This window comes from Lepeophtheirus salmonis, chromosome 12, assembly GCF_016086655.4.
Source record: "Lepeophtheirus salmonis chromosome 12, UVic_Lsal_1.4, whole genome shotgun sequence".
NCBI lineage: Eukaryota > Metazoa > Arthropoda > Copepoda > Siphonostomatoida > Caligidae > Lepeophtheirus > Lepeophtheirus salmonis.
In genome coordinates, this window is record NC_052142.2 from 6,348,917 (window position 1) to 6,373,594 (window position 24,678).

The following is a 24,678-nucleotide window of genomic DNA, read 5'->3' on the forward strand; positions in this document are numbered from 1 at the left end:
GTGGACACAAGAACTGAAAGTATTCAAGAAAAAAACTAAGAAAGCTGAGCGAAGAGTGAGAAAACCCCAATGAAGTAACGATAGAGTTGACTATTATGAATGTAAAACAGAATATAGGAGGGTAATCGAACTGGAGAGACATTGGAGGGAGAGATGCACGGAGTTGGATTCGTACACAGCAATATCAGCTACAATTAAGCGGCTAAATGGCCATAATAGTCACAGTAATAAAGATGGGGGGGATTACGGCAATGGATGCTTAAATAATTTAGTGAGAGGGCATTTTGGTGACCCAAATATAAATGGGTTATATGAAACATATGAAGAAGGAAGTCCGAATGTATTGCTTGAAAACATTAACGCAAAATGGACATGTGGCGTTCAGTGACCAACCCCTATTTATTCCTTTTTGTTATTTTTATCGAGACTTCCTTTTTCCTTTCGTTCAAAGAAGAACCACATTTTTCGTTCGTGATAATAAATCAATTAATATTTTTATAACCTGGATCTCATCTATTCCTTCGAATTAATTATTAGTTACGGACTCGTACACGTGGAATTACTATTATACCTTATATACTCAAAAATCCATATTGGTGGCAGCGGAAAACAGGTTGTAAAAATTATATTATTATGAAGGAAGTAACAGAGGAAAAGCGTGGAGATAATTCAATTTCTAAAGTCGCTATCAGGACTCCCGATTTTAGTATCGAGGATCCTTCTTTTTTTTTTTTTCGACATCTTGGAATCTCAATTTATATTAAATAATATCACTGTTGACTCGACAAAATTTTTATACGCAATAACAGGACTCCCTCACAGCGTGGCACGAAAAGTCGGGAAAGAAACAAGAACATCCAACTCCTATGACAAGTTGAAAACCGAAATTCTTGACATTTTTGAAAAGTCTAAAAGTCAACTTTTCGACGAATTAATTGGAAGCACGATGATGATTGGAAAACCGTCAGAATATCTTAAATCTCTAAGCGAAACAGCTCAGAAGATTTCTATTCCTGAAGATATGGTAAAGCATAAATTTTTAAACGCCGCTCATCCAGAAATTTTGCCTGTTTTGGTCTCAAGATCTGAAGATTCTTTGGAACAGTTAGGCAAATTGGCTGATCAATTGCATGAAATGATTAATATTAAATCAGTTAACCGGGTGATTTCACACTCATCACCTACTTCAGATAGAGATCATAATCGAGAATTCAAATCTTTGACTCTGACTCCATATTATCCAGATCAACGTCCTAAAGTATGTAGAGCACATCTCTTTTATGGACATGCTGCACGATCTTGTAAGAAATGGTGCATATTTCCAAAATCAAGATCGAATTTAAATATAGAGCCTTCATCACGCCCTTCTTCTCCTATTCGTTCGGAAAACAGGAAAGGCAAGTGAGTTTAGCGGCGAACTCCTTGCCCTTTATCAAAGTCGCAGCTCAAATCAATAATTTGGTAAAGGTGGAAATTTTAATCGATACAGGGGCTACAATATCACTATTACCAATTTCAAAAGTTTTGATTACTTCTCTCAATCCGTCACCTGTAAAGCTTGTCGCGGCTAATGGAAAAATAATTCAAGTATTTGGAGAGTTAACTTGTGTAATTGGAATTAAAACATTACGCAGGAATTATCCATGGACTTTTGTTGTAGCTGATGTAACTAATCCTATAATAGGAATTGATTTTCTTCACCATTACGAATTTGTGATTGACTGCAAAAATGGAACTTTGTCCGACCCTAAAACTGGTAACTTAACTGCAGGTATTCTCTTATCAAAGAATGGCATATTTGCTATCAATCAAACGTTTGAAACATCTGAGTCTTGTATTAAAAATATTTTTATGAAATATCCTTATTTAACAGTATCTCGTCCTAATAACGCCCCGATCGATATTCCTCCGGACGTACATCATCGGATAGATACTGGAAGTTCTCCTTCATGTACATTCAAATTTCGTCGTCTTTCTCCTGAAAAGACAAGGATTTGTCAGGAGAAATTAAACTCTCTTCTTGAAGCTGGAATTATTCGACCCTCTAGTTCGTCTTGGGCAACACCTTTACATTTTGTGAAGAAGAAACAACCAGGAGAGTGGAGAATGGTCGGAGATTACCGAGCTTTAAATGCTAAAACAATTCCTGATAAATATCCACTTCCTCATATGAATGATATTGCTACTCGTCTTCATGGCTCAAAAATATTCAGTAAAATCGACCTTTGTCAAGCCTATTACAATATTCCTGTCAATGAAGAAGATAAACTCAAAACGGCTATTACAACTCCTTTTGGTTTGTATGAATTTAATTATATGCCTTTTGGTTTGAGAAATGCAGGATCTTCGTTTCAAAGATTTATGAATAAAATTTTGGGCAAATTCACATTTACATTCACTTATTTAGATGATATTTTGATATTTAGTACAACTAAAGAAGAACATTTACAACATGTAGAAACTGTCCTCAAGACTTTAAATCAATTTAAACTGCGTGTTTCGGAAGATAAATGTGAATTTTTTAAAAGAAAATATTGATTTTCTTGGAGTCACAATAACTCCAGATGGAATTATACCATGTAAAAATAAGTTGTCAGTTATCAAAGCATTCAAGAAACCAGTATCCCCTTCAGAATTGAGGCGATTCTTAGGAATGATTGGATTTTATAGGCATCTTATACCCAATTTTGCTAATTTAGTCTTACCTTTAACAGAATTAATACGTTTATCAGATGTTAAAATGGATTTAGTTTGGACTCAGAAAGAAATATCATCGTTTGAGGATATGAAAAACACTTTGGATAATATTTGTTGTTTACCTTTTCTAAACCCAAAGTGTAATATATTTCATTTAATTACAGACGCTTCAAATCATGCAGTGGGAGCCGTTCTTAAATGTTGAATCTTTACACCTAAACATAAAACGCCGAGCACTAGCAACCCACAGGAGAATAGAAGAAGACATTAGTATAACCTGAATACCTACAAATAAACCAGAAGGAGGGGCGTGGCTGATCCAAGAAGAGTTGAAATCAATTTTAAATATATTTAAAGGACCAATAGAGTTTACTGAGAAAAAAAATTGCCATAATATTTCACTTGAAATTGATAAGCAAGGATGTACGATTAGTTCAAAATTTCTTAACGTTCATACAGATGGTTCAAAAATCGATGACAAAGTCGTATATGGCTGGTGTATAACTTATGGAGATACCTGTGTCATGGAAGGCTGTGGCAAATTAGAATGGTACAATACTGTTATTCAAGCAGAACTGGAGGGTATTTTAAAGGCAATACCTGCTCTCAATACAATGGAAAAGTTCGTTCAAATGCCTATCAAAATTTTCCAGTTCAGCTGCTATTAGTTCTTTAGCAAAACATGAACGCTTCTTCACGGGTCAACAAGTTAGGGTGATAGAAGAAATAAAGTGTTTGAAAAGGAATGTGACAATAACATGGATAGAAGGTCATTGGGGTTATACAGGAAATGCGCTTGCCAAGAATGGCAGAACTATTCTAGAATAATCGGAAGTTCCCAAAATTACAGTCTTGTCCGAGATAAATAAGAATATAAGGAAAACATGGAAACAGGAATGGATAAAAGACATAACGTCCGCCAAGCAAAATTCTTTTTGAAGGGGCCTGCTTCGGAATGGAAACTTTTTCAAAGCAGGAGAGCATCTATAAACATTATAGTTGGTTTCATTACTGGGCATATTCCTTTAAGGAAGCACCTTAAGGTTATTGGAATGGTGGAAGATGCATCATGCAGATTGTGTGGAGATACAACTGAGACTCCAATTCATTTATGGGTAGAGTGTGATGCTCTGGAGAGTATAAGTAGGGAAATATGAACGACAAAGCCTAATAAAAAAGAAAGTTTACACTACATTGAAGCCATTAAGAAGACTGGCTATTTTAATGACGTTGTTTTGGTCTTATAAATTTTGTTGTAAAAGATGTGATTTTAGTATATGAAAATATATCACAGGCTTAGGAGTATATGTTACACGGGTTGCCGCACTTAATTGAAGTTTCTGTGGCTTTAGGAGGATGTGGCTATAGTAAAAAATAACAAAAAAAAACTTTATACACTTAAAATAGCATTAGCAGAGGAAAAATATTATATTTATCAAGGTTAATAGAAATACAAGGTTATACTATAACGCGTGTACGACTGATGTTTGACTTCCACCACGTTTTTTAATATTGAAGTCATAGTATATGAGTGGTTGCGTGCATTTTTTCAAAATCTGTCTTCTTTGCCAAGTAGTTGGTACGATTGAAAATTCTAGCAATAGTTACGTCATACACAATGATTGGTGGCCCCTTTTTTCAAAATTTGTCTGTTTTACCTAGCAGTGGGTACGATATATCAAATTGAAAATTCTAAGAAGCTCGATTACATCATGGTCTAACCTTATATTTCTATCAACCTGGGTATTTATAATATAATTTATATATATATTTTTTATTCTGTGTTTTTAAAATAGTTTGCCAAAAAAATAGGCGGGAAAACTAACTTCTAAGTGAAAAGTATATATTAAATAATGAACAAAAAGAAGAAAGGACATGAACCAACCCTTTTTCCTTTTCTAATTTATATACTCGGCTTTTTATTACAAAGTTTCATCTCTAAGTATTACTATTACACCATTCGAAATAAAAATTGTCTTTTTAAAGTCCATATAGAAAATGTATATTCTCTTCTCTAGGAGTGACCGTTTATCGAACACAAGGACATTGAGTTTAAGAGAATAATTTATCCCAAGTACATAGTCCATTGAGCTACGTCGTTCACAAGTTTACAGGAAGAGAGCAAATAATTTAAAATTATAACGGTCTCAGATCAAAGTGGTTCTATTTTAGGCATCGGGGATACCACTCCTTGTCCCTCCAACAATTTTCTGAAAATTCTTAGGAAGATTAATCAAATATCGACCTTCCTGCTGAAAGAACTTCAATATATGTGAAGATCATATACATTTTTATAACAGAATATATTATTTTCATATAAAGGTTAGGTAGTCTGCAATTATAATTACTTTCAATTATCAATAGAAATTTATATAATAAGACCTTATTTTCTAGTTAGATCTGAAGTATTTATTTTTTATTTTCTCAACTACAATAACGTAAAACGAAGGAGACAAAGTGGTTGAGTGAGTGCTTATCCCTCCCCTTCAAATTCCACTTAATTATTGGAAGACTATATAAACAAAATTATTTATCAAAATATACACAATTGATTAACCCTTCCTCACTCCACATCTCTGTCCGTTCGTTCTGTCGATCCAAGCCAGACTCCATATATGTATCTTTAGCTATCCAAAAAATGGACTCATTACTCCATATATTTCTCAAAATCGCCAGGTATACCCAATGCCCTACTTCGAGCCGCGTAGAAGCTCGAAAGGACGATCACAATTAACTTTCTATTTTTCTATCATTTGTGTGCAGACTCGACGCCGTTATTAACTAGTCTATGACGTCTAGATTCACCCCATACTCTGTGAAAATACTCCTTTAAAAGATCTCCAAAATACCAGGAATCTTTGAGAACTAGTAAAATATGTATCTAATTGTCTTGGTTTACAACACAGAGAAAGAGAAAATTAACTCCGTTGGATATTGGAGTGACTTATTGAGAAATTATGAGAAGGTAGTCATTCGATAACGGAACTATTACAAAATATGGAGTCAGCATATTGCATTTGGTCGCATATTCACAAGTTTTCCCCTGGAAAAATTAGCAGTTACAAAAAGAGTGTATCTTAAAACTTAATATTTTTATAACCTCTAAATATTGATTTCTTCAAAAACTGCCCGATAATTTTTCTTGAACGTCTAATAATTGTTACATATAGACATAAATGAGTATCTACATCTTTCAAAAGTTTTGAAACTATTTAGAAAAATTAATTCATATTTATAATAGCGTGTTGTGTTAAATTTATACTTGAATGTTTTCCCTTCGATAATTGAAGAATAATTATATGACCTTATTCAGATTACAAACTAGAAACAATATGACACGCTTTTGTTGTCATATTTTCTACAACTTCGATTATAAATCTCCCTGGTTTGCTCTAAAAGTTGTTATAAGTAATGAGTAGTGTAACAAGATACAATTATACTATCTGTTTGTATAAGTTCATTGTACAATTGTAACCATACACTCATAAATATAACTACATGAAGTACACGGACACCATCCCAAAGAAACGTCCTTTTCATTGGGCAATTCCCATTTCATGGAAGAGCACTCTGTCTAACATGTACAATATGACGCGGAAGCGAATTTTGTTGCCACACCTTTATACCTGCATCCAGTCTTGATTTGAATCAGAGTATGAAATCTGGATTATTCTTCAAGCGCCATTCAAAGTAAAAATGTGCATGAATACTACTTAATATCATGTCAGTACGTGACAAAAAAGTTATTTAAAATGGACACCCATTTGATGCATTGAGAGCTTCCAAAATTAGGGAATGGGACAAACGTCTAAGTAAATGATCTTTGCTTGCTGCAATGCCTTTGCTATCAGACTCAAGGCTATAGTTTTTTGCAAGAAGAGCCCATATTAAATAACTTTTTTATCACGTGTTGACCTGATATTCTTTAGTATTCATGTATTCATAATTGTATAAATGAATACTTATAAAGGGTTTTTCATTAACAGAGCTCACATTTTTTTAAAATAAAACGATACCGGTTTGAGATATCGACGATTTCTTTATTTGCGTTAAAATACATTCAAGTTAATTTATGAATGAAATTCGATGTCTTTTGAATGACCACCACGTGCACGTTTTACGAAGTCCAATAGTTGAACCCAGTTTTCGACTACTTTTCCGGATAAATTGGCGAAAACTGCAGCAATTTATCGTTGAATATTTGTTCTGAGCTCTTCTAATCGACGGATTATTGGTGTAGACCAGGGCTTTCACGTGACCCCAAAGAAAATAGTCTAGATGGGATAAATCGCACGAGCGATGCAGCCAATTGACTTGTCCATTTCTGGAGATAAGACGCTCACCAAACTTATACTCCAATAAATCAATTGTAACATTTGCTGTGTGTGAAGTGGCACCGTCTTGTTGATACCACATATCATCCAAGTCCATATCTTCCAATTCAGAACAAAAAAAAATCGGTTATCATGGCGCAGTAACATTGTCATCGTCGACGAAAAAGTACGGCCCAATGACACCGCCAGCATGGAATCCACACCAAACAGTAATTTTTTGGGAATGTAATGGCGTCTCATGAATTACGTGTTGGTTTTTTCCGGCCAAATTGCGCATATTTTGCTTGTTAACAAAACCATTGAGCCAAAAATGGGCCTCATCGCTGAAAATGATTTTACGTTGAAAATCAGGATCATTTTCGAATTTTCCTTCCGCCAATTTTACGAATTCCCAACGTTTGAAGTGGTCAAGCGGCTTCAGTTCTTGTGTCAACTTGATTTTATACGCGTGTAGGCTATGAATGAATGAATATTTAATGTATTTGAAGCAAAATCTTATTTTTTTATGTTTTTGTGGTAACTATAAATTAATTATTATGAATACAAATCGCAATCCGTTATATAGTCTTAAAAACTATATTTTGTTTATAATATAATTAAGATACCGTTATCTTCATATGACTGACCCATTTTTTCAAACGTGAAATCATTTATTGCTTAAAGGATTTATATAATCTATAAATAAAATTTTTCAAGTAGGTTTTTAAGGCCAATTAGATGACAAGTAATATTTTGTCGGCCTTCAAATTGTATTTTTATAAAAACGAATTTTTGGATTAACAAACTATTATTTCATGTAAAAAAATAAAATAAAAAAGACCGTAAATTTGACGAATTATTCTCCCTTCATGTTGGTATGTATCTTCGTACACTTTTTAAAAAAAGGAGATAATAAGCTTTAGAGAAAAAAAAAATAAAAAAAAAAAATAAGAAAAATAATTTTTAATGGTGATATGAAAGATGAGTGAACAACAGTTCACATGAATATTTTTTCTTAAATAATAATAATAATAAAACATTACAAACTGTAAAGATAAATTGCCAACATGTAGCGAGAATAATTCTTAATACTTTAGTCTTTATTTTTGTTTTATCTTAAGTAGAAAAATTCTACATCAATTTTAATTTCTGAATGTCCTGGGCAAACCTGATTTAGTTTTATATTACATATGAAATACAATTTTATGCTTAACCCGTTTCCTTTTCTCATATTTTTTAATTTGTCATATATATATGCTATTAATTATAGAAAAATATAAATATATATAATAAAATAGAAAAATTTGTATCGATGGATGTGTTCCATAGTCATTTGTTAGTAATTTGCATATATACCTACTTGATACAGGAAATATAAATGTTTCATCGAGCGTGAACGTCATATTAAAAAAGCGAGAACAATGAGTATATACGTATAGAGTTGTATAAAATATAATACATTTTACAGGAATTTGGCATGTTGCATCGAGTGTGCGCCTCCAATTAAAAAGAAAAATTATTATAAAACTCTATACAATTGATATACTTTTTTTTTTAAATATATAACACGCACACCGAATGCAACATAGCTATTTCATAGATCAAGTATCTACAATGTTCTAAGATGATTTACACGCTCCATGTAACATACAAAACGCCTTCGAGATGTTTACATTTTTACATACCGGTAGGTCATATTTTAAACAACTCTATACGTAAATAAAGTGATGTAAATCGGATCAACTTTTTAGCTGCCCCATTTTTTTTTTTTTTTTTTTTTGAATTAGTAATCTGAAGAATTTTCTTTTCTTTCGCAGTTGTCATTATTATTTAATTCCCGAGTATAGATAACCTGGATTGAAACATACTGAGATCCACACAAACATAGACAAGACAAACCTAAATACTTTATACCATTCTTTTTTCATATAAATATAATAGCTCAAATATAGGTACGTAAACGATATTTCGTTTTTATTTAACTTACATCGTTTAAAAGGGATACACAAGAGAGAAGGAATCAAATAAGAGATTGTAAGTATTATCAGGTAAAAGATGTATTTTCTTTAAATTTGATAATTGCTAAGGTCTCAGTTCATTTTTTAATTCATTAAGGCTGGAAAAAGTCATGTTCTTCTAGAGTCAGCAGAAAGGAAAATAGAGAGATCCGAAGGAATATAATTCTAACTTCATTATCCGTCACAAGAGATGAATTAATCCGGAATGCAATGCGAAACGACAGAATGAAAACTAATCCGAAGAAAAAATACAAAGCACTCTAACAGATAATAGTCGAATCCTTCCGTGGGAAGTAGATTACAGGATTGAAAAAATGAAGGGAGATAAGAAAATTGAAGTATTTCCAATAACAAATAATTACTTTTGTTCGAATTTAATATTATTATTTATTAAAGAGTATGACGTCATTATAAGAGATTAAAATCTTAAACAATATTAATATACGTTTGTCTGTTTGTTACTAAGCCCCATAAGAAATAAAATAACTCAAAAATTATACAGTAGAACAAAAATCTTTGGAGATACATTTTTTTTGAATATATCTTTTTTTCTATAATAGAAATGATAATATTCCTTATCACTAAGGATGGGATTACTTTTAAATACGAGGGGAAAACGGGTGCGATTCTTGTAGTATTACCGAATGAAGACCCTTGTTAATACAAGCTGCCTGTTAGATGATAAGGGGGTAGGCGGGGGGGAATTGATTATTGCTATACAGAGAATCTTTTACATTTAAAGAGCATAAATGCAGATAAAATATTGCCTTTTTAAGCTTAAAAAAGGAAATATATCGAGTTCAGAACAATATACTTTAACATAAGTTTTATTTATCTTAATTTAAATTTGATGATTACCTAAATGGTAAAAAATGAATCTATACGATGTTTGTCCCAAATTAAAATAATTCCAGATATCGCAAAAACCAGACGAGTGAGGAATAACTGAGATCCGTTTTGGATCCTGCGCTCAAATATAAATATCATTGGCCTAAATTCATTGGTGTGAATATTCACCCTGTAATTGTTCTCTTATGTAATTTATTTTACATTACTTAAAGTCCACATTTAATACGCCTACTAAGAGTACCATTGCCAAAAAGATTTATTAAACTAATATAAATTGATTAAAATCGTAAATCAAAATATAGACAGGAGAAATTGAAACATACTTAATATAAAAAATGGCGAATTTAAATTTCGATTTTTTTTTTTTAATTCCTGGAACATTAAATATATGAGGTATAAAATACACTAAGTATCATACAATAAAGACGAGTACTAATAAATTTCGTACCGTGTAATTAAGAAGCTATTTCTGAAACCAATTTCCCAAATATACGTACATACACCAAGCAAGAATATCTCACAATACATTATTACAAACTAAAAAGGCTTAAAGCCCGCAAACATTTGAAAATTCAAGATTAAATTACATAAACGGACTTAGTTTAATTTTTTACCTTTCCTCATCAGACTCATGCGTCAACCATCTCTGTCCAAGTTTATTCTCTAGCTCCTTCATATCCAACCAGCATTGATAATCTGAAAGCCAAGGATGTAACAGAGCCTTGTCAACTGATATTCTTTTTCTACTCTTAACCTAAATAAAATAATATTTTTGATAAAAATATATAAATCAGTGTAAGAAACCAACTTTTGGCAAAAAATAGTAAGTGATAGTAAATAGTACATTCCAACCAAAAATAGTAGTTGAACTCATACATAGTATATTTTAGACAAGATAAAAAAAAAATACTATAGATTGAAACACTTTTGCTTACAATAATCTGACTGTTCAAATAAAGTATAGAGAAAAATATAATTGAAAAAGAAAGAAGAACCTTCCCTATTTAAAATAGCACAAATACAAGGATAAATTTATAATATCTTATATTTATATCATAATTTTAAGATACATGTTACAAAAAAAGTATATTGCAATTATTTTATTCTCTGATGTCCCCGTCAATGGTACAACAAAGAATGAACATAATTAAATTGCAACAAGCGTAAATATATATAAAAAAATATCTAGCCTAACCTAGTATATATAGTTTTTTTTTTTTTTAAATACCTATTTATATAAATTTTTTTTAAATTATTATTATTTGAAGTTCACAACACTTCAAATTAAAATACGAACAGTACTATAATAAAATAAATGAACTTATAGAAACGTTGTAAAATAAAATTTGTAGGTAACATTTTTAAGAATTTTCCAATTACCTTAATTTAATTCTTAATAAGGGACACTAGTAGGAAGGGAGACTTTATGGCATCTCGCCGATTATATTGCATCTGGACCTTTGAAATGAGTGTCTCTATCTCCATTATGTTGAGAAAGTTGGCTCCCGTTGAGACCAACCAATCTCCTTTTTGAGGAAATCTCCGTAGTTTTCTGCGACAATCGTATTTACCACAGAAATTAGAGGAGCAACGAAGGAACACGTGAGTTATAGGTGCTCAGAGGTTTCTACAGCATCCTTACAGAAGGAGCATAAAACAGAGTCAAAAGCCGATTTAATATTCAAATTGGACGATGTGGCAATCCTATATCACAGCCATTTTTCATCCATTGTGGTAAAATAATTATTGTGAATCACATACGAGCTAACCTGATTAAGATGAGCTCCTAATCTCGAACATCTTCTTTGAACTATTTTAGAAGCTCACTTTATAATTTTGCTTGGCGCCAATTTTCCCCTAAGTAGGCTTGAGGGCACATCACTCAAAGCAATAAAAAAGGGAATTAAGGGGTGGGGGCAACTATTTTGGAGCTTAGCCTATATGACATCCGTTTAATTGCATTTAAGAGAACTAAGTTTTTGATAAAAGAAGTGTACCGAATATTGACTCCCACGATTTTGAAATTTTTGGCCTATAAAAATGTAATTTTTTAATGACGTTATTGGCTCTGTTGCGACTGCGGATATTTTGTTGCGAAATACTTCACCCTTGTATCTAGTGAACAAAATTTAGTAGGTCATTTTAATTTGCTAAATATTTGAGCTATCAATATCACAATTCACATATACTTTCCGAAGGAGTTTTTAATTTGTTGACACATTTACATTAACAACTACTTAGTAATTCATTAACATTCTTGCATAGTTTTTGAATTCTCCTTCTTTTCTGTTTGATACTCTACGCGTCTAAATGCTTCATTTTTTTGATTTCCTAAATAATCATTTTGATTATTGGATAAGTACGCATGATCATAAAGATTATAACAATATCTTGTGTGGAAATTTTTAGAATTTACAAATCAACTTTTTTTATAATTAAAAAAGATAACTTATTTTTTATTGTACTTCCTGAGTGTATTATCAATAGCAAGGTAAATGGGATGTGATGTAGAAACTCCGAGAGACTCCGAAAACTTCTTTAGTGAAATAAGTGATCGAAAAAATGTAATTTAAAAAAAAATCGTATTTCTCTATAGCCTCTAGATCAGTGGTTCTTAACATATTTCCTTGTTCGCACCCCATTCAATTCACCAACCAGTTCTCACACCCTCTTCCAGAATGGATGAAAATCAATATTGACATCATAATCATAATGTGTAAGTAACAAAACTTTATTTAATTCTTTATTCACATAACTGACATGGTATGTTGTGAATTATTATGACTGAGATTTGTAGCTCTCCACACGAGAAGTAGTCATCAAATGATGTGCACGTTATCTGCAGATGTTCAACAATTTTAGAAACAAAATCTGAAGCATCCTCTGTGACTGTTTCTTCTGGGGAAGGAAATTTTACCAAGTTCCCTTTCTTTACACGCCTAATTCATAAAACAATTTTGTCTTTGCATGTAGCAAACTTCTCACTTGCAATCAAAATGTTCATCTCTCTTCCTTGTAGTAAGGGATTGAGCTCATTGAGTGCTGTGAATATATCAGCCAAATAGGCAAGCATTTGAAAAAAATCATGGTCATCAAAATATCCAGCCTGTTCTTGTCGCAGTCCGTGGAGAAACTGCTGAATTTCTTCTCGCAATTCAAACATACGAGATAGCACCCACCCACGTGACAGACACTTCACTTTGGCATGGTACAACAGCAGTGTGTTCCTTACCCACTTTCTCACAAAATGACTGAACAGTCGATGATTCAGAGCACGACCACGAATCATAATCACAATCTTCACACAAATCTCCGAAGTCTTTTTCAGGTTTGGGGCATGGTTTTGCTACAAGAGCCGGCGGATGAATAAAGCAGTGGGGTTAATCTTCAGGCCAGGAATTTATTTTCTCATAAATGTAGCAACCCCTAAACGATTCTTCGGCATGGCTGGTGCACCATCAGTACATATAGAACCAATCCTGTTAAGATGAAGTTGGTATCTTGAAAATAATTCTTTAATCATACTGAAAACATCTATGGCTTTCGATATTATCTTCAGTGAGTGACAGAAGAGAAAACTTTCTTGCACTTTATTGTTTTTCACGTACTTGACTAATACCAATAGCTGACAACAATTTGACAAATCTGTTGACTCATCCACTAGTAGGCTAATCTTTACTGGAATGGCCTTGTTGTCATCAACAACTTGCTCCAGGATATAATCACTCATACCCTTGCACCCCCTAGTAAGTATTCTCAAGAATGCATATATTGTGTACATGAGCTCATTTACGTAATATAATTCAGGAGCTATTAGAAGTCTCTTTTGGAAGAATGGAGTCTAAAATGTTTTAGAAGGGATAACTTTTGAAACTCTACAGTGTCTTATGAGTGTTTAAATCCCCAATATTCCTACCATGGGGTATGTTTAAGAATAATAATCATATGTAAATTCAAATATTAGAGCCCTGGCTTAAAAAAGTATTAACTTGACACTCTAGAATTGACCATGGGATGATGAACTCCATTGAAAGATGGCTTTGTAGAATTTTTTATATTTGACACTAAATTCTAAAATGCACAAGATACGACATAGAGATACTTTTCTACTTTTACAAAGAAGAAAAAGAAACAAAATTGCACCTGTTATCTGTATATATAAAAGAGAGATCGTGTGTGTGGAGATGTCCTTTATACGTTCCCTCACCATTGAACCTAGGAAGCTGAAATTTTGCATGGGTCCCTCTTTTGAGCTTTGACAGGCTACAACTGGAGTGTCAATCTTTGCGGAGTTCATATAAGGGGTTTTTTATGCTATACCCAAAAACCGTTTTTTTGCAGTTCAAGGAGACTAAATAGGGGGTAAGTTATTTATCAATAAGTGATTGGTATTTAAAACAACTATACGAATTACTAAACTTTCTAAATTTATTCAAAATCAAAAAAGTTATGGGCTAAAAAGAAATCAGTTAAAATTGCAATTTCGTTTATTCCAAGAGCAAAAAATAAACTTCCTAAGGAATATGGGATTAGTAAATGGAATACAGTTAATAAAAATTTCTCTGCAAATTGGTATTCATATAAATTTGCCAAATAAAAATGGATGTTTTTATTTGGCAAATTTCAAGCTTATTAAGCATAATTTTTTTAAATATTTATAATAATAATACTAAGGTTACTAAGGCAATAATAATGGTGTTTTTTTTTCTTAGAGGGGAAAGGGGGGTTGAGACGTTGTTAATTACTTTACTTAATCGAATTGATATAGTCTGAAGAATCCAAGTTATTAGAGCATGATTTTTTTCGACAACAATGAAACATTCATATTATAATTATTAGTATATAGAAGTATTTTATGAATATATATTTTTTAATTTCCTTAATTAATTTTACCATTTTCAATATGATTTCCCTCTTCCTCAATAGCCTGAGCAACACTGGATAATACTTAGCTATTGTGAATATAAAATACTACGTTACCAGTGTATTTTTACATTTTGAGTCTTGTCTCACGAAATTGTGAGAACTTTTCAAGTGTTTTCATGTTTCTATATTAACGTTACATGTATTAGTTATCCATTGCATCAATAATTTTTAATTAAAAATAATTTAGAAAATTTCAATGAAAGTAAAGAAATCACACTTTTGTATCCTAAGTGGGGTCAAATGGGTGTGTCATACTTTTTCGTACACAACTAAAAAAATTCTAGATTATCTTTATCCCAAGACTTTAACCTACATTTTGATACTGAATTTAATAAATTTTAAGCCTACCGTTTTGTGTAGAAGTACATTTAAAGTAAAGGAATTATTTTCAATTTTATAAATGAAAAACTCCTCGTGTTTTATTTTACATCAAGAAAAAAACAATATCGTAATATTAATTTCATGTAACATATATTAGCCTCATTTTATCTCTTTAGAAAAGGTGATTTTTTCGCGTAACATAATTTAGATAGGAAAAAAATCCTTTAAGCTCCGGAAACTTTATGTTTTGATGTATTGAATGAGCCTATATATAAAAAAATTTTCTTAGTTTTTTTTCTTTGAGTTACAAGAACTTTAATTTAGGGATATTTTTCTTAAAAATTTGTTAAAGCATATATTCCATAAAAATTAACAGTTGTTCTACATTAAGTATTTAAAATAACATCTTATTAAAAGTTGGAAGGACTTAAATTTACATATGTTTTGATAACATACCTGAAGTAAGTTACCTATGAGATCAATTGCTTTAGAATCGATCGTTTTCCAAGGATGAGTCGGATACATGAAACTTGCATTTTGTATCTGTTCATTGATATCTTCATCCTCATTAAATGGAAATGTTCCCGAGAGACTAACCTATAAGCATATATTATCCAACAATCATTCAAAAAACTCAAAATGCAAGAATACATATATTATGACTCCAGTACTCCACATGTCTAAGCTTCTATTATATCCCTTATTCCTCAGCACTTCTGGAGCCAAATAAGCAGGAGTTCCAACCACTGACTTTCGAAAACCTTTTTCTCCAATAATTCTAGCAAAGCCAAAATCACATAATTTAACCTAAAATGAACATATACATCTAAATTAAAAATATTGATAAAAAAAATTGAAAAATGAAATGTTTAAACAGAATATAAAAATATGGCGATCAACCAATCTCATTATAGTTAGTTTAAAATGTAGAAGCTTAATTGATAAATATTTACTCATTAAACGAATGAGACAACAAACAAATGTGCGCCTCAAGAAATAATGTTCAATAAGAATGTATTTTTTTATCTGAATTATATTTAACTTAGACCGGATCAAGATTAAAACATTAGATTAATGGAATAAAGCTATAAAAAATATTTTTTTTGTATAAGTTGAATCGAAGAAATAACAAAGCATTTAAAATGAAGTGTTTATAATAAACTGATAAAGATACCCAAACTTGTTCAGATTTTTTTTTAAATCATTAAGAGTAATTATTAATTGATAATACTCTTTTTGAAATATATTATTTAAAATCAATAGTGATCCCACTTTTAGACAAATAGGTATTAAAAGATAGGAACGTAGGATTTTTTTTTTTATATTGAAGGCAAAACGAAAGAAGAGGGTAAGAATCCCAATGGTTCTAAAGACTGAATAAATATATTTGAAACTTATCACTCACTCTATTCAAAATTATAATTTTAGAGGGAATAATAAATTATTATATGTACAGTTATGAATCGGCAATGAAATGGCAGAGAAAAAAACAAATTGAATCTTTGCCTACAAAATAAATCAGGAGTGGTAAAATTATTATCCATGGGCTAAATGTAGCACACCAATAAACTTTGACAAAAGTATGATAAACGTTAATCAGGTGAGACTTTTATACTTAAATAGAAAAAAATATATACATATAATTAATATTCAGAAGATTTCGTTTTCCCACATTTCTTCATAAAAGTTGCCTACAAATAAAACGGATCTAGGAAAGCTCGCATACGAAAAATTTATATAGGAAGACTTTGTACTAGGATTACTCACATTGGGAAAATTCGTATAGGATAAAGGTCGCCCGGCGGAAGACTTGCCTTCTTTTATTTAATTTATATAATAATCTCACTTATGTAATGAATACTTTGTTTGAACCAGAGACAAAATATGTAATCTTATTCAATACAAGGGAGGCTTGATACCTTCCTCGAATAAATATATGATAAAAGAAAAATAAACAAACAACAATAATTCGAATGGAAAAAATAAAAATGCTATTCACTTAATTATAATTTGACTTTAGACATGATGGATTATTCATATTGGAAAAGACTTATGGAGGGATGAATAAGCATAGCATCAGATTAGGAAAGATCTGTGAGTTCTTCTTCGTTGTGAGCCAGGATCTATCAGTACAAGAGGTGGTTGGATGTGGTGAGGCAAATCATTGGGAAGATTCGATGAGTATTCAAAGGTTGGGTCGTACAAAAGCACGAGAAATGTAAAGGAGAAAAAATGTACAGGTCAGTACATTTGGAGCAACCTAGAATTGAAATCTAAAGAGATGAGAACGACATCTTCGTCTCTTCATTAATTTTCTTTCTTATTTAAAGAGTAGGAAGCAGGTTGACCTTCGTATTCACTCAAGGGACTTGAATCACCGGAGTTATACATATAAAACTGAAAATTCATACCTCCAATGGATCTCAAGACTATTTATGAGAACTTAAATGACGTATGTACACCTTCTACGAACTTTTGAATGTATTTCCATAATATGATATGATGATATTAGAATATGTAACTTCATTTGTGGTAATACACTTCAGTGATATTTATCAAACAATATGATAATTCAACTTTATATATTCATTCATTCCAATTCAGAATGAGTATCCGGCCCCCACTTTAATAATGTGTATTTCTAATATTAATATCCATTCCTTTGTCAATGTTTAATTCCATTAATTAATTCATTTGTTTTAATAAATGTAAATATATATTTAAACACTACTGAAACTCTCTATATTCCCTTAGCATTTATTACTTACAATCTATATCTAAACTGTAAAACTGGTATATTTAATAAAAAGTCAAAGAGCTTTTAAAAAACTTGAACTTCAAACTTAGCTTTAAAATTAAGATATTGCAACGACGCCTATTTTAATTAAAAAATGTTTCACCGCGTTAGTATGTTTGCCAATTGCAGATGCTATTGATGGATATGTCGAGCTTGCTGATGATCGTGATTTATACCAAGAGTTGGTTTCTTATTTTGATACGTATTACACAGAGGGTATGCGAGGCCAAGCAGAAGGAGAGTGACACCAACATTCCCAATTGAAATGTGAAATGTTTGCTCGAGAACAATTAATAACAAAATAAAGAACTAATACCAGTGTAGAATGATTCCACAATGACCTTCAAAGCTCTATTACTAATAGACATCCAAATTTTTGGAAATGGATAGATTATTTAAAAATAGAAGAAGGTTTGGCATGACAAAAAAAGTGATTTAGAACGTGGCAATATTGTACCAATGAAACTTGGTAACAAAACTCGTAATCTAAGTTTGCAAGAAGTAATAGTGCAATATAATTCCAAAGAAAAATTAAAATTTATCAGAGCAATATCTTGGAATTTACATTCCTTTTAAATATTATCTGATAGGGAAATATATTATATATGTTAATAATTATATTATTTAAAAAAAAAAAATGAAAGAACAAATAATTTAGACCATATCTAATATAAATGTGTCTTCAATTACATGTATTAATTGATTACTTATGGAGGCATGTTACTATATCATGTGATATTATACCCAATTATTAAGAAAATAGCTTTTTGAATATTATCAAGATTTATGGGAATTATTTCTAAAGTTCCGTAGGCATAGAATTAGTACAATTTAAAATACAATAGCATTAAGAGCACCTGATATGTAGGAGGACTGGAACATTCCCCAACCATACGTACCATAATTAACAATATTACATTATGCCTAAAAATTGATGGTGATTTAAAAAAAAAACATGATATAACCTATACCAACAGCCTTGGCCCTGGTCAAATAAATCAATTAATGTCATTAAAAATTGACAAAGGAATCGATATTAATATCAGCTATACACATTAATAAAGTGGGAACCAGATTATCATTTTGAATTGGAATGAATGATTAGATTAAGTTGTATTATACATATTGTTTGATAAATATCAATGAAGTTTAATATTACAAATGAAGTTACATATTCAAATGTCATTGAATCAAATTATGAATATACACTCGAAAATTTGTTGAAGGAGTATACAAGTCACTTTTTAAGGATATCATAACTTGGCTTGATATTTATTGGAGGTATTAATTCCTATTTCTAGATATATAACTGATGATTCAAGTCCCTTGAGTGAATACGTAGCTTAACCTGCTTCCTACTCTTCAAATAAGTAAGAAGATTAATGAAGAGACGAAGAACATCGTTCACATCTCTCTAGATTTCAATTCTAAGTTGCTCCGAATGTACATTTTTCCTCCCATACATCTCTCATTTCCTCGTGCTCTCGTACGATTCGACCTTTAAGTGCCTCTTCAAATCCTCTCAGTGAAATCACTGATCTTGCCTAATCTGATGTTTCATGATATGCTTATTTGTCCCACCATGAGTCTTTTCCAATATGAATAATCCATCATGTAATAAGTCTAATGATAATTGATAATTAAGTGAATAGCACTTATTTCATTCGAATTATTGTCTTGTTTGTTTACTTTTCTTTAATCATATATTTATGAATATTTACTTATTTTGTCTCTGGTTCGGAATTATTGGTCATTAGATACATAAGTGAGATTATTATTTATATTCAATAAAAGAAGGCGAGTCTTCTGCCGGCAAACTTTATTCTATACGAATTTTCCCAATGCGTGTAAACCCAATATAAAGTTTCACTATATATCTATTCTCTATAGTTTCCGTATGCGAGCTTTCCTGACACCAAATAAAACGACTATATTTGTTTATAACATTTCTACTAGTGCAAACATCTCAACTCCTGTTACAAATTATAATTGAGTCAACAAAACAACCAGTGGGTTCGTATATATGTCGTGTCTATAGTGGATTGTGTCTCAGATGATATTACATGAATTGGCGGTGGTTTCCAACCCATTTGTTAGTCGCTTTGGGACGCAAGACAACCCGTGGGCCGAGACATCAACTACGATGGCGTCCTTGATTGTTATACATGAATTGACAAAAAGGTGCTTATTCTAAATAAAGCCTTGTGGACATGTTGCATATCCCATGGGCTGAGCATCAATTTGTGTCTCTGGAAAGGGTCTTGGAAATAATGTAAAATTTATTATTTCAAGGATTTTGCACATTAACGATCTTTTTCAGTTATATTGCATATAAACCAGTCTAATTCAGTTATTATGAACATGAACTAGTTATTTTGCATATTAACATATTTCTTACTTTAAATGCAACATATAAATATATATATATATATATTTGATGAAGCTGATCATGTAAATTTTTTCTAATATTTTTAGTCTTCGTAATCTCTTGTTCTAAAATAATTTTAGGAAACTATTAAGAGAGGCTCAAATTGTCTGGCATTTCTTTTATATCATGAACTATAGGGCTTAAGTAGTGTTCTGCGTCTTGAAATTCAATGTCATAATTGTGAGTAAGAATTTTCTTGTTGCAAAGTTCTTCTACTTTTAACAAGTAATTTCCTTCACAGGAGCCAGAACATAAATTATATAATTATGAATTTTGTAGTACACATGGTTATTTATGGCGTATTTGATGAAGTTTCTATAAACTTTCTTGCTAAAAATCATTTGCCCGACCACAGCTTCAGCGTATTTTCCAAATCTCATTATAATCAACAAAAATTGTGCGGAAGATTTAGCAGTATTTGTTGACAATGCATCTACTAAATGTTATGTATTTAATATCTCCTTACATGTTTTTATCTTCTTGTAAATTCGTCTATGTATTATAAGTACTGTGTTGTACGTGTTATAAATAGTATCGTCTTTTGTAAATATATTAGAGTATAATTAGAATACACATGATCTAGTGTTACATTATTCCTCCACGTGAATTCTTCTCCTCATGTCTCTGGGTCATCCTGGATCTCACCATCTTATAAAGAAGTTTGACTCTCTCGTTCGTCAAGACGCAACATTGGCGACGAGGATGGGATCAGGATCACGTGACCTCCCTGCTGTGGGATCGTCGGCGAAGCTAGCCCTGTTGGAGTTGGGTAGCCCTTTTTCGTCGATGGGGAGAACGCTCGTTCGTCTGCGGAAGGCGGAGCAATATGGACTGTGCCTATGTTTGGGCCTCGTGGAGGAAGGAAGAGAACCTTGGTCACTTTCAAGAAGTGAAGTGTGTGTCCGGGTCAGGGACCACATAATTAAAAATGGATTTATTCCTACGCAATTTTGGTTCTCTACTGTTCCTACTCTCCCGTTCACATCATTGGTTGATGGATGTGGAACGGTCTCTCTTCTGGATCATCCAGAGTTGGATGAGGGTACATCGAGCAAGATGTCTCCCAGGGACGAGCAGGGTGCTCAGGTCCTTAAAACCTCAACAAGGGTGAATGTTATTTCTCCCAGGGACGAGCAGGGTGCTCGGGTCCTTAAAACTTCAACAAGGGTGAATGTTATTTCTCCCAGGGACGAGCAAGGTGCTCGGGTCCTTAAAACCTTTATGAGGAGTATTGTCCTCCTTTCTCCGGTGCGTGTGCTGAGAGCACGGCACGTCTATGGAGATAAACTTTTGCAGTACAAGGAAGAATGTTTTGTCCTCGCCTGGACATGGATGGAGCGGATCTATAGGCTGCTGTTCATGGAGAGGAACCTGTTTAAGCACCGCCATGGATTTGGTGCTTGGGGGGGTGATGTTATGTATTTAATATCTCCTTACATGTTTTTATCTTCTTGTAAATTCGTCTATGTATTATAAGTACTGTGTTTTTACGTGTTATAAATAGTATCGTCTTTTGTAAATATATTAGAGTATAGTTAGAATACACATGATCTAAACAGTGTTACATTATTCCTCCAATTCTTCTTCTCATGTCTCTTGGTCATCCTGGATCTCTCCTATTATAAATAAGATTGTGTCTCTCCCTCGTCAAGACGCAACACTAAATTCAATGTTATATCCTCCAAAAAAAGCGGATGCCCACAAATACAGTGGTGTAATAGAAATAAATTTTAGACAAGTATTTCTGTTCTTTAAAATGAAAAAAAAATATCACATATACACCTTTAAATCTACTTCTCCTGAAGTTATACACATAAAATAATGATCTGATACCTCACAAACTCTTTTTGTATGTCTTTGACATACATAACAAACAAATTACTCATCTTCAACAAATTAATAAGAGGTTTTAATTCCATTTATAAGGCTGAATTCGAGCCATACAATCCTTACGGCACATTTATCTGAACTTATATTTGCTTAATGCTTATTACTTCGATTTGTGAGTCTCTTCTATCGTTCAAAACAATTAAAAGATACTAAAATCTCATGGTCATATCTAAAGAAATGGATGGAAAGTAAGACTCTATTTTGTATTAAGAAAGTGATAATTGCATTTTCATTATTTGTCTATTCCTGACAGATTCCTCAGATGAATGAAGATTATTAATAGTCAAATTGGATTTATTTATATAAGACACTCCAAGAAACATTAAGGCTATGAATTATCTGTACCGGGTAGTCAAAAAAAAATTCCCCCATTTATCGCATATATGTTTATTTACTTTTATACCGAAGTCGTCTTGTGCCAAAATTGGCCGCCTGGCCTGCAGGAAACTAATCTGGATTTCATTTTTCGAAAACTAAATCAAGAACTAAAAAAACTAAGTAGCAATGTATAAATATCATGATATTTTAAGCAAAAATGTGTTTCATAGGACTCAATGTAGGAGCAAACAACGGCGGATATCGCACCGCCAAAAGCATGACACAAACGGGATTTATATATACATAACATTTCTAAAAATAGCATTGATATTTTCCGGAATATTTACTATCATTAATCAAATTTTACATCCCTCTTATATAGACCGTAATTATACTTCTATTATATTAATGCATGAATTTAAAAACTTACCTGAGGAAAATCTGAATTAGATGAAAGAAGAACGTTTTCAGGTTTTAAATCACAGTGTACTATATTTTTTGAATGAAGATGCTTAAGTGCAACAAGAATTTGTGTTACAACAAACTTTGTTACTCTTTCCGACAATCGCCCATGTTCACTAGATAAAATCATCTCAAGCATATCACCTTTAGTAAATAAGTTTTGGATAGTTATAAAAGTTAGGACTCATAAAAACATAGAACCTTTAAGTTTTTCCATAACTACATATATCCTTTCAAGTGTTTCAAACATTCTTTCCAAATTAACAACACCTGGATGGTGTATATTTTGAAGTATGGAAACTTCATTTTTAAGAGCTGCTTCTTGCTTTGACGGAAACCTCATTTTATCAATAACCTTCACGGCAACAGCTTCACCATTTTGACGATGCACTCCACCATAAACAATTCCAAATTGTCCAGAGCCTAAAATTTCATCACTAAATATTTGATAGAGCTGAGATAGTGTTTCCTCATTTCGTTCTTCGAAACTCTTCCTAGGAAAATAAAGAAGCATCAAAACTATTTTTATAAAATGAGACTTCATACAATTTTAACGAAGCAGATGTTGATGTTATCTGACAATTAACAGAAACAGCAGACTCTATACTCGCTGCACTATGTGTTACTGGCATCAAAGCTTGACGAATAGCAACTTCCCACTCTTTGGCAATTTTTATACCAATTCCATATTCTTCTCGTTCTTGAGAATCCTCTCCAACGTAGTAAAACAAGTTTGCTGTCTTTAATTCAAAACATTGTTTCATGCTTTCTCTTTTTTTCGATGCTTCGACAGACAAAATTTCTGACAGTGGAATTTCTTTATAATAATTTGCACCTGAGTCAGACTAACAGATGAAAAGTTAGCAATATTATACTAAACGACGCCATAACTAACTTGAAACAAGGTTATTGATTTCGTATCTAAACGCCAATAATGACGCTTCTTCATCGAACCTTTACTGGTGAAATGAACGAGCCATCCTTCTTTCAATATCTTAGACCCAACACGTTTAGTCTGTTTGACACTTTGAACCAAACGTTGAACAGGTATATTTGGTTGAGTTGATATAGTAGGCCGAATAGTCTGAAAGGTGAACATATTATTTTTTTTTTTTTCTCATTATGAATCATCTTCAACCATATCATCCAGACAAGATATTTCGGAAGCATTCGCAGACGTATTTCCCGAAATAAGTGAATGTGAATCATCCTCAGAATCGTCACCATTGGTATTTTCATAATCAAATATGTCCTCAGATTTATCTTTTTCTGTTTGCACATTCTTAACAGAAAATGCTTATTAAAAAAAAATTGACAAAATAAAGGTTTCAATGCATACCTCAGGTACTTCACCAGAACAATCTCTTGGTAGTCTGTCTGTACACTTCTTGTGAGCATTATATCCACAATCTTTACATTGTAGACCCTAATCAGTTTTTATATAATACAAATAATTCAATAATAACTTGATTAACACACCTGTTTGAATACACCCACCAACATTTTATTACAAAAATGACATTTTGTGGGCTTTGTGTAAGTGTGAATGAAAAATGTATGAGGGATTTTTAGTCGTGTAGCCATTTGAACATCAACCCATGCCGGTCTACCAGCTAAAAGCTCTATAATTAATATTTTTAAACATTTTTATATTGAGAA

The 24,678-nt window shown here is 31.9% G+C and overlaps 1 protein-coding gene across 9 annotated transcripts in view; it reads right to left on the reverse strand.

The window, feature by feature from the left end:
* PKD (serine/threonine-protein kinase D3) overlaps positions 1-24,678 on the reverse strand; it is a 46,709-nt gene that overhangs the window by 19,226 nt on the left and 2,805 nt on the right. For 2 of the 9 annotated variants that reach the window (XM_071892383.1, XM_071892388.1), the window contains 11 exons: positions 24,499-24,632; positions 24,359-24,445; positions 24,158-24,301; positions 23,915-24,103; positions 23,566-23,864; positions 23,221-23,513; positions 22,988-23,163; positions 15,776-15,931; positions 15,581-15,721; positions 10,492-10,631; positions 6,717-7,486 (listed from right to left, as the gene is read on the reverse strand). In XM_071892383.1, the coding sequence (XP_071748484.1) occupies positions 7,162-7,486; positions 10,492-10,631; positions 15,581-15,721; positions 15,776-15,931; positions 22,988-23,163; positions 23,221-23,513; positions 23,566-23,864; positions 23,915-24,103; positions 24,158-24,301; positions 24,359-24,445; positions 24,499-24,632 (2,084 nt within the window). In that variant the 3' untranslated portion in view covers positions 6,717-7,161. Of the gene's footprint in view, positions 1-6,716; positions 7,487-9,886; positions 10,047-10,325; positions 10,424-10,491; positions 10,632-15,580; positions 15,722-15,775; positions 15,932-22,987; positions 23,164-23,220; positions 23,514-23,565; positions 23,865-23,914; positions 24,104-24,157; positions 24,302-24,358; positions 24,446-24,498; positions 24,642-24,678 lie in introns of those variants that run through there. The other 7 variants (XM_071892387.1, XM_071892386.1, XR_011782952.1 and 4 more) reach the window with 6 other exon arrangements.